At 37.5% G+C, this 14,148-nt stretch overlaps 1 protein-coding gene across 1 annotated transcript; it reads right to left on the bottom strand.

Annotated features, from left to right (window-relative positions):
* Positions 1–1,931: 1,931 nt before the first annotated feature.
* Positions 1,932–4,569, bottom strand: LOC120413128 (protein atonal). The gene has a single exon (XM_039573833.2). The coding sequence runs from the start codon at positions 3,612–3,614 to the stop codon at positions 2,874–2,876; it is 741 nt and encodes a 246-aa protein (XP_039429767.1). The 5' UTR covers positions 3,615–4,569; the 3' UTR covers positions 1,932–2,873.
* Between the last annotated feature and the right edge of the window lie 9,579 nt (positions 4,570–14,148).

Below are 14,148 nucleotides of genomic sequence, written 5' to 3'. Positions count from 1 at the left end.
TGTCCCTGATCACGAATTCGAGGTCTGTTTTTTTATATCGCGTGACGGAGGGGCGAAACGACCCCTTTCATTTTTGAACATGCGAAAAAAGATGTGAGCAGTTCTCTACGAAATCGGGTGATTTCGAACATTTTTTTTTTTGTAATTTTTGATGTGGCTCAAACTTTCCTATGACCAAAAAAGCTATTTTATGTCGTTGGTGTACCTATATAAGTCTCCATACAATTTGGTACGTAAATATTCAAACAGCTGTAACCAAGGGTCCTGATTTTCGACTCAATGAATAGAAACCACTCACTCATCGCCTTTCCATTCGTTGCCTATTTCAACCCGCTAGCATTCATGAGCGAATGAGACACGCAAGCAGCCAGCGAGTGGTCCAAACTGTTTACCCAGCGAACAAATACATCCTGAAAATATTTGACTACTCCGTCGCTCGACGACACTCACACACTAACATGCTCAGCGAAGAGCAATTCTCACAAAATGCCAGCGCGGCAGTCTTTTTGTCTTCACGCCCTCAGTTTGCCATCAATTTGATTTTTTCTTGGTGGAAGTTTCTTTGAATGGTGTATATAACGTTATGAAATCAAAATAAATGCACAATTTAATTGATAACATTGATTTTAGGCAACCCAAATCAATGAGTATAACGCAGCACATCAAAGAAAAAATGTTTTCAGTTCAGAGTGATCGAGGACGTTCGGCCTGCCTGAGCCGTTCGGAGACTGAGCCGATCAGAGAGAGAAGGAGAGTAGATGAGAGAGTGTTCGGGAGCGAATGGTGTGAAAATGACAAACGGTATGAATTCATCAGGGCAGTATCGCGTCGCCTGCTATTTGTGCTCGCGAATGGAGTGGTTGATTTTGAGCAATCAGAACCCTTGGCTGTAACTTTTGAGTGAATTTTCTGATAAATTTGGTGTCGTGGTCAAAGTTGCAGGTGTTGTTGAGGACTGTTGAGAAAAAATCGGTACACGGAAAAAAATTTGCAAAATTTTAACTAACTTTTTTTCACAAAACTCAATTTCCCAAAATTTTTTTTTTGATTTTCGAGATATTAGAGAAGATGGTCAAAAAATCTGCCAATAGATTCCTCGTGATTTTTTAGATAAAATAAGATACTTTAGAAATGCGGCAAACTACGGCTGTTGAAGATATTCAAGAAAAACACGCTGAAAAAGGCTAAAGGGGGTAAAATGGACCACTTTCCGTCATTTGCCGCTAATATTCCTCGTAATTTCTTACATTAAAAATGATACTTTTGATAGGCAGAAACTGATGGCATCAAAAGATCCGTTTTTTACCCGTTTTTGCCCACTGGTGCACCGTTTGGAGAGTTTTTGTATCGATAGAATTTATTTTTCGTTGAAATTTCGTCCCAACGCGAAATTACTTCTTCGGAAATTGTAATTAACTACATTTTTTTAGCTATCTAAAAACTGCTGTCCTTGTTATGATTGTAGTGAAGATTATCACCAATCAATTGTATTGAGTTAATTCTATGATTTTAAACATGACAAAAATAACAAAATAATGAAAACATGCTTCAAACATTTCCCAGGATCCCGGAAATTCCAGCGATTAAAAATAATCCCATTTCCCGGAAAATTCAAAACCTTATCTTGAAACAGCAACATCATATTAAAACATCTTGGGTACCTTTTAATTACAAACGACTTTCAAAACTTAGTTCAAAAATTTACTTTTCCACTAAATCGAACAGGCGGTGCAAGAACGTATTTAATTATTTTTCTTGTCAAAGAAACTTCCCCCTCCCCCTTGTGAACAATTATCCATACCACCCACAATCCATCACCCTAACCCCTAAAGTGTCCACGTGGTTTATGTATGGCCCCTTTAGCAAGATGAATGGATCATTGTTAGGTCATCATTTGAACACTAGAAATTACCAAATTGCGTTTATATTTATCAAACAACATGCTTTTATTTTGACTTATTTCTAACCTCTCACTCTGAACGAGCTCGTACGTCCTTCACTCAACAATCTTACAATTGCACAATTATCTATATTTCATATATATTTACACATAAACACAATCTTTTTTTCTTCACCTTTTTCCTGCACCTCAGCCGATGATGATGCATCAGGCTGGCTGGGTGCGCACCTTAAACGATATAATTTACGAGGTACAAGTCTTGTTTCTCTTAGTGCTTCTGATTTTACCTTCTCCTTCTCTCGTTCGCGTCCAATATTTAACCTAAAACGTTAAACTGCTTCTTCTTCCTCCTTTTCTTCACCATCGTACGTACAATTTAAAGCCCTAATCGAATCAGTCCACATTTTTCCTGTGCAGCGCGCGTGAGCTCTTGACGCCACCCGAAGATCTTGGAGGTTGACCCACGGCAGCCTTGGTAATTCGATAATTGGCCAATAATCGCCACTTCGGAGCCAACTGCCGAGGGTCCGCCACGCGGGACAAACGGGCGGCCAAAGCTCGATTAAAATATTATTTACATGTTAGCATAAGCACGTTTTGTTCGGGTCCAAGCCGTGATTGTTTCGTCGACCTTGTCTCGTATTCTTGACGGGGATGGTTAGACGAAAATTACACGAGGAACTTATCGCGTTTTAAGCTATTTCTAGATAATTTCAAACTTGTGTTTGCCTGACGACCTACGGTAATTATATTAAACCTAATAATTGGTCTGCTAGCGGAGTGCGACGTAACACGTCTACAACTTAGGTGATCAATATTTACATCAATTTTGGAGACTGCGAGGACATCGCAGTAGCCTGGCTGATTTATTTGCTAATCGTTAACATACGTTAACGAATTTGACTCGTGAACCTAAGTTATCAAGGTTAACCTGGCGACGACCACGAACAGCCTACTGCGCCACCAAGATCTCTCAATTCCTTGTCAGCAGCTCGTTGAGCGCTGCAATGTAGGTCTGTGCCATCTGAAGCGTCTCGAACTTGGACAGCTTACGGTCGCTACCCAGCGAAGGAACCACGTCACGAAGCCGGTCAAACGCATCGTTCAGGCTGTTCATGCGTCTTCGCTCGCGGGCATTTGCCGCCAATCGGCGCTTCTTGACGACCTCCGGTTGGAGGGGAACTGGGGATCCATCCGGATTGCTGCTAATGCTGCTGTCGTTGCTGAAGGTGCTCGGCGTTGGGGAAGTTGCCGGTGGTTGCTGTTGAAGGGTTGTTGTGGCGGAGTCTGGACTGCGTTTTGTCGGGATGCTGTACGGACTATAGCTGATCCGATCGTAGTTGGTTGCTTTGAGCGGAGTTGGTTGATCCTGGCCGTATCGGGTTGAGTGGTAATTGGCGGTTGAACTTCCTGAAGACGGGATCAACTTTGGAATCGTTGGGCTGGCGGTCTTAAAGTTGTTGCTTGTGTAGCTGTAGTAAGGTTCTCCGTTGGTTGCCGGGTTGGGTCCGTTGTATCCGTAATTTTCTCCAGGATAGTACGATTCCGGGCTGAACACCGGCCCCGGACTATGATACCCATCCGAAGAGGCTCCGTCCGTTCCGTACCCGTAACACTGACCACCGGTCCCCATCCCGTAATGATTGTACGACGACTCCAAACCTCCACCGTACATCATGGACGCTGGGTTGTACTGCATGTACGTCGAACTCATTGCTAAGTCCTTGGAAATCACTTATCCAATTATCAAATTCCTGGCTTCCTTCGCACTCGATCAACGATCGATCTTTCAAGTCCCGCGCAATCACGCTAAACAACCTCGCGCTACTTGTTCCACTCTCAACGCGCAATTAACCGTCATTAAAGTTCACAACTTCGTAGTCCAGATTCACTCTGCTTTCATCCAGTGGTAATAAACAAAAATCAAAAAACCGACAAACAAACTCTCAAAAACGCTCTTCCAGAAAATAAACTCGCGACGACCTGCTGCTCGGTCCAGAAAACGCGTCTAATTGCGTTGAAGTTTCGTAATCAACTGACTTGGAGTGCTGCGGCGATCCCGATCGTAGAGTTGATCCCGCGTGCGATCTCCGAAAAGCTCCGAATCTCTGCAGCAGCAACAGGTGATTCTTGCCAGAGAGTCGGAGCGAAACGGCAACAAAACAGAGCTGGACCGGTCCCGGATCGGGATGGACGGTGGAACGAGACGGCCCGACGAGTGATCGGCAGGCGAAAGAGAGTGAGAGATCACGACTTATCGCGCGCTACCTTTTGCACCTTCGAGTGGTGTACCTACACGATCTTTTAGGGTCAGCTACGGTTAGCTCCGCCTCTTTGGAAGGTTTGCAGTCGTCTCTTTTCAACCCTTGGGCACAGCGCGTTGATATCGATTACGGAGGATCCCAAACTATCGTGCGTAGGAAGATTTGTACCTGCTACTGCGGCGTATAAGCGCCGCCACCGCCGCAGTCCTTTGTCCTCGGGCGTATTAGGGTTAGCTTGTGGACAGGTATCGGTTTCAGCCCGGCCTGAGGATCAACCTTGATCGGAATTCGGGCGGTGGATTTGATCAACCGTTGAAAAGGTACAAGATAATCCTTTTTGCGTTGTGGCGCTTGGCGGCTTTGCGGGTTTTGAAAAGAGTGATCCGGGTGATGTAATTGGGGCATGTTTTACAGCGCTAATCCTTGGGTGACTTCTTGGAACGAGATTTGATACCGAAGGTGGATGAAAATACTTTTTCGTTGTAGATAGTTTAAGAATCTTAAATTTAAATAGGGTAGAGAACCCAGAAATCGCCCACTTTATAGTGGCAATCTAGGAAATTTGATGAGTATTTAATGACAATGTATGGTATTTGGTTCTATATGTTGTAGAACGATGATAAACTATTTGTTTTTCAGTTTCCACAAAGTTTTCATCATCATCATTCATCAATAAAGTGCTCTGAAGAGCCTATTTTCGCCCCCCTAAATCCAATTTTCGCCCATCTTTGGAACCAGTTTTCGCCCACGACAAAAATCAAGAAACCATATGAAATTATGACACAAAGCTAAGCAAATATGGTCTCCTATTGATACACAACATGTTCCCGAAGCTCAATTTCATTGATTTGCACATATTTTGTCGTAAAATAAATTGAAGTTCAAAAAACCCTAGGAGCTTTCTTTACAGATGTCCTACTATTTTTAGGTTCTTTGTATATTCTAACTAAAACCAAAACATGTTCTCACTCTCACTAAAAAAATATGACTAAATCAAAATTTGTGATAGAACTCATGTGTCCCTATTCACCCAAGATAAGAGTACACAGTTACAATTAGCTCCATGTTGTTGTTGATTTTGTTAGGGGAGCTTTAACCCTATGGGCCATTCGCTCCCGAATTGACTCAATATAAAACTTCGAGTACTTCTAAATATTAATATTAAAGCACATGTGTAACTACTTTCCCATCCTCTGCTTAATTTGTTTTCCTCTGTACCAGTAAACTTTTACTACATTTGAACTAGGTGTCCCATATCTTAGCTTAGGTCAATTTTTGAACTGATGTTTATACCAAAACCCCCTAATGAATGAAACTAATTACAATGATTATTTAACCTATAAAAATAATCTAGAATGTTCCAAATATATTTTCAAGCACATTTCGCTGCGATTAGATAAGTTTTTATGGTAAACGAAAACTGGTTCCATATAAAATCTGAAAATACAATAATAGATTTCGCCCTGGAAGAAAATTGGATCGCATGTTTTTTCATGACCCCAGAAATCACCCACTTTATTTTATTGATATAACCTTTGGAAAATGTTTAAAACAGGTAAATCACTAGATTTTCATGAATGTCAGACATACAGTGAACTAATGAATTATTCATTTACATAATTTTCGGACAAAATGAGTTGTTTTCCCTCATTAACATTATTACCCGCTGTAGTCTAAATTGACAAAAATATGGCGGCTGCAGTAAGGCTTTTTTTTTAAAAGCTTATAAAAACTTAATAAACAATAGAAATTCATTAGAAAAGTTTCAATTAGTACTAGAAATGAATGAATATGTAAACCTACATAGTAAATTCAACCAAAAAATGGTATAAGTTTGCTAAATACAGATTAAATCCAGTAGGTGGGCGAAAACTGGAGCAGGGCGAAAACTGGGTCCTCTACCCTATGAAATAAAAACATCTGATGTAAATCAAGTTGTAAAATTATGATTTTTTCAACACGACATGGATAAATACAACAAGTGCTGTAAAAAACGGTTTTGCAGCAAGTTGCATACATTATTTCTGAAGCAACACGAGAAAAGGGCGCATAAGCATTTTGACAACTGGAACTTTTTCGCAAATTCCGGGTCAACAGGTAACTATTTAACAAAACCCGCAACGTTAGAAGATAGCTGGGAAGGCCAGCTATTATTTACCACTTCGAGTTTTGTGGAAAAGGAAAAGTGACCTGTTGTCTCGAAATTTCCAAAATAGTTGCTGTTATCAAAATGCTTATGCGCCCTTTTCTCGTGTTGCTCCAGATATTAAATTTCTAAAAAAAAACATTGAGTATTTTTATTGAAACGTTTGTTTTTTCACTTAAGTGTGGCGTCCTTGTGTTTAGTCAACTTAATATCCAATAAAGTATAATGTTTTGATATACTAAAGTTTTCAGCTCTCAAATGACTGCTACTTTGCTACTTCAACTTTTCAGTACTGTTGTTTTGGAGATGATAAGGCTGGTACAAATTTTATTTAAAGTTGTTGTCTCCCTTCAAAGTTGGCCCAAAAATCAGGGGCAAAAAATATATTTAAAAAAAATGGAAATTTATGTGTAATCAGCTGAAATCAATTTAAAAAGCATTCCCCTGCGTTTAGAATCATTTTAGTATGTTTTGGTTGATTTAAAAATATTTTGAATTTTTGGAAATTTTCGATGTTTAGGATCGCAATAGTAGTTTATGCAACAAGCTGTAAAAGAGGATTTTTTCAGCACGAGTCGTACATTTATCCAACGAGGATCACCGAGTTGGATAAATACGACGAGTGCTGAAAAAATCAAGTTTTGCAACGAGTTCCATACCACATTTTTTGCAATTTCGAAAAACACCCACTGAGTGAAATTTTAAGTCGAATTTTCATGTATTTTGTCAATAAATTGTTTAAATCAGAAAAATGTTGAAAAGTGTTACTTTTCGAAACAAGTGCTTAAAAGTTCAACTTTTCTGCACCCATTTCAGTGCTGAAAAGTAGAACTTTTCAGCATTTATTTTGTAAAGTGTTTTTTTTTGCAATTCCGTCGTGAAACTACTTACTTTTCCTGTCATTCTTGAACGACGAAATAGCCTACTTTTCTGTACCAAAGATAACAGAATCGAATAGCAACACTTTTCAAAATAAATGCTGAAAAGCTCTGTCTAAATGGGAAAGTGAAACTTTTCAGCACTTGTTTCGAAATGTAATACTTTTCAACATTTGTTTGATTCAAACGATTTATTGACAAAATACATGAACATATTTTCACTAAATGGGTGTTTTCTAAAATGCAAAAAGGTTGTATGGAACTCGTTGCAAAATTTGATTTTTTAGCACTCGTCGTATTTATCCAACTTCTTGAACCTCGTTGTATAAATGTACGACTCGTGCTGAAAAAATCCTCTTTTTGCAACTTATTGCAAAACATCTGAACTAGTGAAAAAATAAGACTTGTTATTTCAATATTTATATTTTCTTATTCCCCCCCCCTCCTCCCCCCGCCCTCTCGACCACGGCCAGAGCCGAACGACAGAAACTTTAAAAGATATTTGCATCGGCCTAAGTAGGTAATTTGATCATTACAGGACAGGAAAAGTAAGTTTTTTTAAATTACAAAATATTTGAAAATTATTTGCATACATTCAAAAAGAAACATTTTTTTATTGCTTGCCCGATTTAATGTCAAGCATTTTATTTTGCATGAGTTTTACTTGAAGTAAGAAAAAATACACAATAAAGACTTATAGTCTTTAGTTTATTGAAGAGAACTACAAATATTTTACCCATGTTGGATAAAAATCCCTTCCAAAATTTGTAGCATTTTGTGATTTTTTTTGTTTCAAAATTTCTAGAGTTTCCAGAATGTTATTTTTTTGTAATTTTTTCCATCTCTTGCCAAATCTATTGTTCGAATATTCAATTACGTCAAAATTAGCAATAGTACATATCATAGTTGAAATGAACTCCAAAACTCTATTAGGTTATAAGAAATACGAAATTGTGAATTGATTATTTACAAATAAAATAAATTGAATTGAATTTTATTAAATTTCTAGAATTAGGCTTGATTTTGATTTCCAACATTCTCTTCAAGTTTTTTTTTTGTAAAATAGAGTGGACGATTTCTGAAACTGAATCTACAGGCAACAACTGTCAACTGTAATCGTGTATAATGCAGTTTGCAAATCTGGTTTTTTATGATTTTGAAATTCAACTTTTTACAGACAGGTTTTTTTCAATTCCTCTAAAGTCATATTAAAATTATTTTTGTATTTTTCAAGCGGAGTCAAATTTATGTTTATAAAATCTTATTTTGAATGAAAATAAATTGCTGTAAATTGTTGTATTGAGAACAATCTCTTGACATTTAAAATCGATAGTAAATCAAACGAAGCTCAAATTTTCCGCAAGCTTGTGATCATCAACCCCCATACATGGCGGACGGGGTCTTCAACCTTCCTCTCCCGCGGCAAACAGCGGTACCAAATTACTTGGCGAACGTCCAGAATATCATCCAGATAAATATAGAGCTGAACCCGCCGGAGCCGAGTTCAAACACATCCCATTAGCTGTATCCACAATTATCCCCAAAGTTCAATATTCCTTCCGATCTGTGTACGCATCAAGCCATCATAGCAAAAAGAAAAACTTCTTCCGCGCGTGCATTTCCTTCCGGAGATTTGCTGGTTTCTGATTCTGCGATGTGTGCTTTCGTTTTAAGCTCGCAGCTTCCAAACATTCACTTTCCACTTCAATTATGGTTGAGGGAGATAATTTCTGCCTTTTTTAGTCAAAATCAAAGTTATATTTTAAAATTTATTGAACTCTGCATTAAGCTGTTTTCTTCTGCCACGAAAAAACAGTACACTTTTAAAATCAAATTTTATTCACGCCAAACAAAGATCCCCTCACCCTGATGTCCAAAATCTAGCCGAATACGGCTTCTAGGCGGCTAAAAATACATTCCACATGCACGACGATCAGCACTTCCGATCGTTACGAGATACGCGCGTAATGACCCCCTAGAACGGCAGCCAAAGATGCTGAAATTGGTCTATCAATTTACAAATTAAACCAACTTTAATTAGTGCAGAAAGAAATCCCGAGAAGAGAAGAGCAACATGAAGAAAGTTGAATTTATTGAATGAAGTTAGGGTAGAGTGACATATGTTGCTCATGTTAAAAACGGTCAATTTTTTTACAAGATAATTAATTTTCATTTAAAATTACTTCAAATTTCATTTCAAAGAAAAGCTCCCTTAGATCGTTCAAATATTGGTCACTCCACCCTGGTCCAGCTTAAATTTCCGCGATAATTTCTACAAATTAACCGCCGTTGGTTCTCCCCGGGCTAAGATCGAACCAAGGAGAGCCAGAATGAGTTGAAAAAAAAACGGAAGGGAAAATCCCTTTCCAAATGCTCGCGGGTTTTACTATAATCGGTTTACAACCGAACCCTTGATTTCTGCGCCAGAGATATTTATCCGGGGCTGTAATTACGTACTTCCGAAAGTACGGAGCACGCGTGAGTTGTTTTTTTTCTATGCTGCTTTCACTGCAATTTTTTGTTCTCTTTCAAGGTGATTTTGTAATAGAGCGATCTGAGAATAGATTTCAGAAGGAGAAGTTGAGATTATAAATTAGGCATTAGGGAATAAAACTATAACAAGTGGAAATCTTGTCGTAGCTGAAATGGGAACTCTTATCTTAATATTACAAAATAAACACTCCATGATCACGAAAGCATTAATTGGGAAATTATCCGGAAAAGTTCCGTTTCCTTTGAAATCACTTTGCAGATAATATTATGAACCCACATACATGCAACAAAAATACAATTTTCATCTCATTTCTTCTGATTTTCCATCTACAGCAGCTTCCGATCGAGTTAGATAATGCTGGAAGCTGTTTGTTCATTCCTTTCGCCTCTCGCGTAGAATTTTTCCTCTTCGCTTGAGGTTTAATTTTGGTGGGCAGAAAAAGTGAATCAATTATGAGTACAGAACTTTTTTAGCGGCCATGGCATCAAAATCTGATCAGAATTGACGGATGGATCGCAATCTTTCTGCCCAAATTACTTCCCCCAAACTTTGGGGTGGCAAGGTCTTTGGCAGGGTGTCAATTTGTTTATTTGTTTCAAAATCCAATGCTTTATTTGTTTATTTATTTGCTTTAATTTGTATTTTTTATCATTTTCGTTACTCTGACAGAACCACATCTTTCTTCTTTCAAAGTTGAAAAACTATATTTAGAAGATATCATAATACAGTCCAGACTCGATTATCCGAAATAGAGGGTGACGATTCCCGTGATTTTCAATTTCCCGAGACTAGTGAGTTGAATTTGGCCATTTCCCGGGAATTCCAGGGTCCAGGGAGTTTTTTACTATGTAAATAGCGCCAAAAATTTATAATGAAAAGTAATAAAATTGTTTCTTTTCAATGAAATCAGTAACAATTAATTCATAATAATACTATAAAACGTTAATTTAAGTAGCCTCATTATTCTAGGGGACTATAGAAAACCTATTGATTTTTTTTCTGAATCGGCAAATACAAAATGGTTTATTTTTAAGATTCAAAGTTTTAGTTTAAAATATTTACGTATCTTAATTCGCACTGAGTAATTTTTCAAAAGTAGCACAAACCTAATATTAGATTTTTGTTCAAAAAAGTATTTAATATGGTTAATATATAATTTCCCAGTATCGGGAATTTTGCAGTATGATAAACAACGACTCAAAATAATTAACTAAACTGTTTTTTGTTGTAATTTTTAAGGTCAACTGTAAATATTTCTTGAAGAATCCCTCTTAGAAATAATAAAAAAAAATATTTGAAAATAAAACATTCAATTTCATTTCTGGGTTGTAACCGGTAAATATTTTTTAAAGTAAATTTTGGGATCCACATTTTTTTTGGCTTCTCTCAATTATAGTTATTGGATTTTTTTAAAGTTAAAATTACACTTTCTGAATAAGATAAGCGAAGCATTGGTTTATTCAAACGAGAACATCGAACATTGAACATTCAATGTTCTAAACAATTTTATTTATTTTTTTCTGATTAGTTTATATAGTTTTGCTTCGATATTTATAAGTTTAAAATTTCCCGCGAGTCTTGAACGAATTTTTCGGGAATCAAGAGGTTCAAAAATGGTCGAGTTCCCGGGAAAATTTTCCCGGAAATTCCCCCTCTTCACCCTCTAATCCGAAGGCCTTAGCAAAAATTCACTTCGGTTAATCGAATCACGAAAAAAAATTCGTTGTCTTATTTTAAATTGTTGAGCTTTGGCATGACCCTTAAAGTGAAGCCGTAGAGCATTCTTGAAGAAAATCTGATGATCTAAAATTATCTATATTTAATTCAATTTAACGAATTGCTGCACCAAATTGAATCAGCATGAGCCGGTTGTTGCCTCATTGAAGCCACTGAAGGAATTTTTGATCTAAATCAATTGTACTTCAAAATTTATATAATTTTGTGGCACAGTCATTAATGTCCTAATTGGCAATCATTGATTAATGACGATTTTCATGACTTCGCAAGGAATGGGATAGTCGTTTCCAAAAAGTATCAGCATGTGTAGGGCACTATTCTTAACAACTTGTAGAAGGGATTTTGTTAAAAAAAACTTACTTAATCCACTTATATGGTTGGAGCCTTCCTCACATATTACCAACAATCGCTGATATGATGGAATTGTACAAAAATTTCATCTATTTTTTAGAACCGGAATAAAAAAGTACATCAATATCACTTTAGTGATCATATCTCGAGACAAGGTTGCCAGATCTTCAATGTTTTGGACTCGTTAGAAAGGTCTTCTGATAACCTAACCAATGATGGGTCGGATGGTGGATCCGGACATAGTTTACATACATTTAAGTGAGATCCGGCATCCAAAAAGTACATCAATATCACTTAAGTGGGCATATCTCGAGACAGGGTTGCCAGATCTTCAATGTTTTGGACTCGTTGGAAAGGTCTTTTGATAATCTAACCAACGATGGGTCGGATGATGGACCCGGACATAGTTTACATACATTTAAGTGAGATCCGGCTTCCAAAAAGTACATCAATGTCACTTAAGTGGCCATATCTCGAGACAGGGTTGCCAGATCTTCAATGTTTTGAACTCGTTGGAAAGGTTTTTTGATAACCTAACCAACGATGGGTTGGATGGTGGATCCAGACATAGTTTACATACATTTAAGTGAGATCCGGCATCCAAAAAGTACATCAATATCACTTAAGTGTACATATCTCGAGACAGGGTTGCCAGATCTTCAATGTTTTGGGCTCGTTGAAAAGGTCTTCTGATTACCTAATCAACGAAGGGTCGGATGGTGGATCCGGACATAGTTTACATACATTTAAGTGAGATCCGGCTTCCAAAAAGTGCATCAATATCACTTAAGTGGGCATATCTCGAGACAGGGTTGCCAGATCTTCAATGTTTTGGACTCGTTGGAAAGGTCTTTTGATAATCTAACCAACGATGGGTCGGATGATGGACCCGGACAAAGTTTACATACATTTAAGTGAGATCCGGCTTCCAAAAAGTACATCAATGTCACTTAAGTGGCCATATCTCGAGACAGGGTTGCCAGATCTTCAATGTTTTGAACTCGTTGGAAAGGTTTTTGATAACCTAACCAACGATGGGTTGGATGGTGGATCCAGACATAGTTTACATACATTTAAGTGAGATCCGGCATCCAAAAAGTACATCAATATCACTTAAGTGTACATATCTCGAGACAGGGTTGCCAGATCTTCAATGTTTTGGGCTCGTTGAAAAGGTCTTCTGATTACCTAATCAACGAAGGGTCGGATGGTGGATCCGGACATAGTTTACATACATTTAAGTGAGATCCGGCTTCCAAAAAGTGCATCAATATCACTTAAGTGGGCATATCTCGAGACAGGGTTGCCAGATCTTCAATGTTTTGGACTCATTGGAAAGGTCTTTTGATAACTTAACCAACGAGGGGTCAGATGGTGGATCCGGACATAGTTTACATACAATTAAGTGAGATCCGGCTTCCAAAAAGTACATCAATATCACTTAAGTGGCCATATCTCGAGACAGGGTTGCCAGATCTTCAATGTTTTAGGCTCGTTGAAAAGGTTTTTTGATAACCTAACCAACGATGGGTCGGATGATGAACCCGGATATAGTTTACATACATTTAAGTGAGATCCGGATATATGTGAAAACACATTTTTATACATAACTTTTGAACTACTTATCGAAACTTCTATCTGTATAAAACTCGATCTATGGGACCCTAAACCAAGTCGAATGCAATAGGTTCAGGTCAAATCGGTTCAGCCAGTGCCGAGAAACATGAGCTAGTTTGTTGGTCACATACATACATACACACACACATACACACAGACATTTGTTCAGTTTTCGATTCTGAGTCGATATGTATACATGAAGTTGGGTCTACGACGTTTTTATACAAAGTTCATTTTTAGAGCAGGATTATAGCCTTACCTCAGTGAGGAAGGCAAAAAGTTGATAGGGACGCGAAATGTATATCTTTAAACGAAAAATCATAGCAATAATGGAAGTCTTCTCGTTAAACTACCCTAAGGTGATTAAGTATTTTTAAATCTAAGATGGCGGCCAAAACGGCGATGATTTATTATTGAAAAAATGCTTTTTTTTATTTTACAGGCAACCAACCATTCAAATTTGACTAAAATGGGGTAACAGAACTCGGATTTGATGTTTAAAGTAGAGTGTTCAACTTCCCGTCCCGGGAATTCCCGGAATTTCCCGGAAAAAATATTTCCCGTTTCCCGGGAAATTTACAAATTCCCGAAATTCAAGCGGAAGCATACAATTTTTTAACTTTTTGAGACCAATATTTTTAAAATGCTCTGAAAAAAATTAATGAAAAAACTTATCATATTCATTGTTAAGTTCATACATATATCGGATTATCAGAAATTTTGATATCGACATTTATTTCTGATGATATTAATTTCTAAAG

Source organism: Culex pipiens, chromosome 2 (genome assembly GCF_016801865.2).
Source record: "Culex pipiens pallens isolate TS chromosome 2, TS_CPP_V2, whole genome shotgun sequence".
Lineage (NCBI taxonomy): Eukaryota > Metazoa > Arthropoda > Insecta > Diptera > Culicidae > Culex > Culex pipiens.
This window is presented reverse-complemented; position numbering and strand designations above follow the sequence as displayed.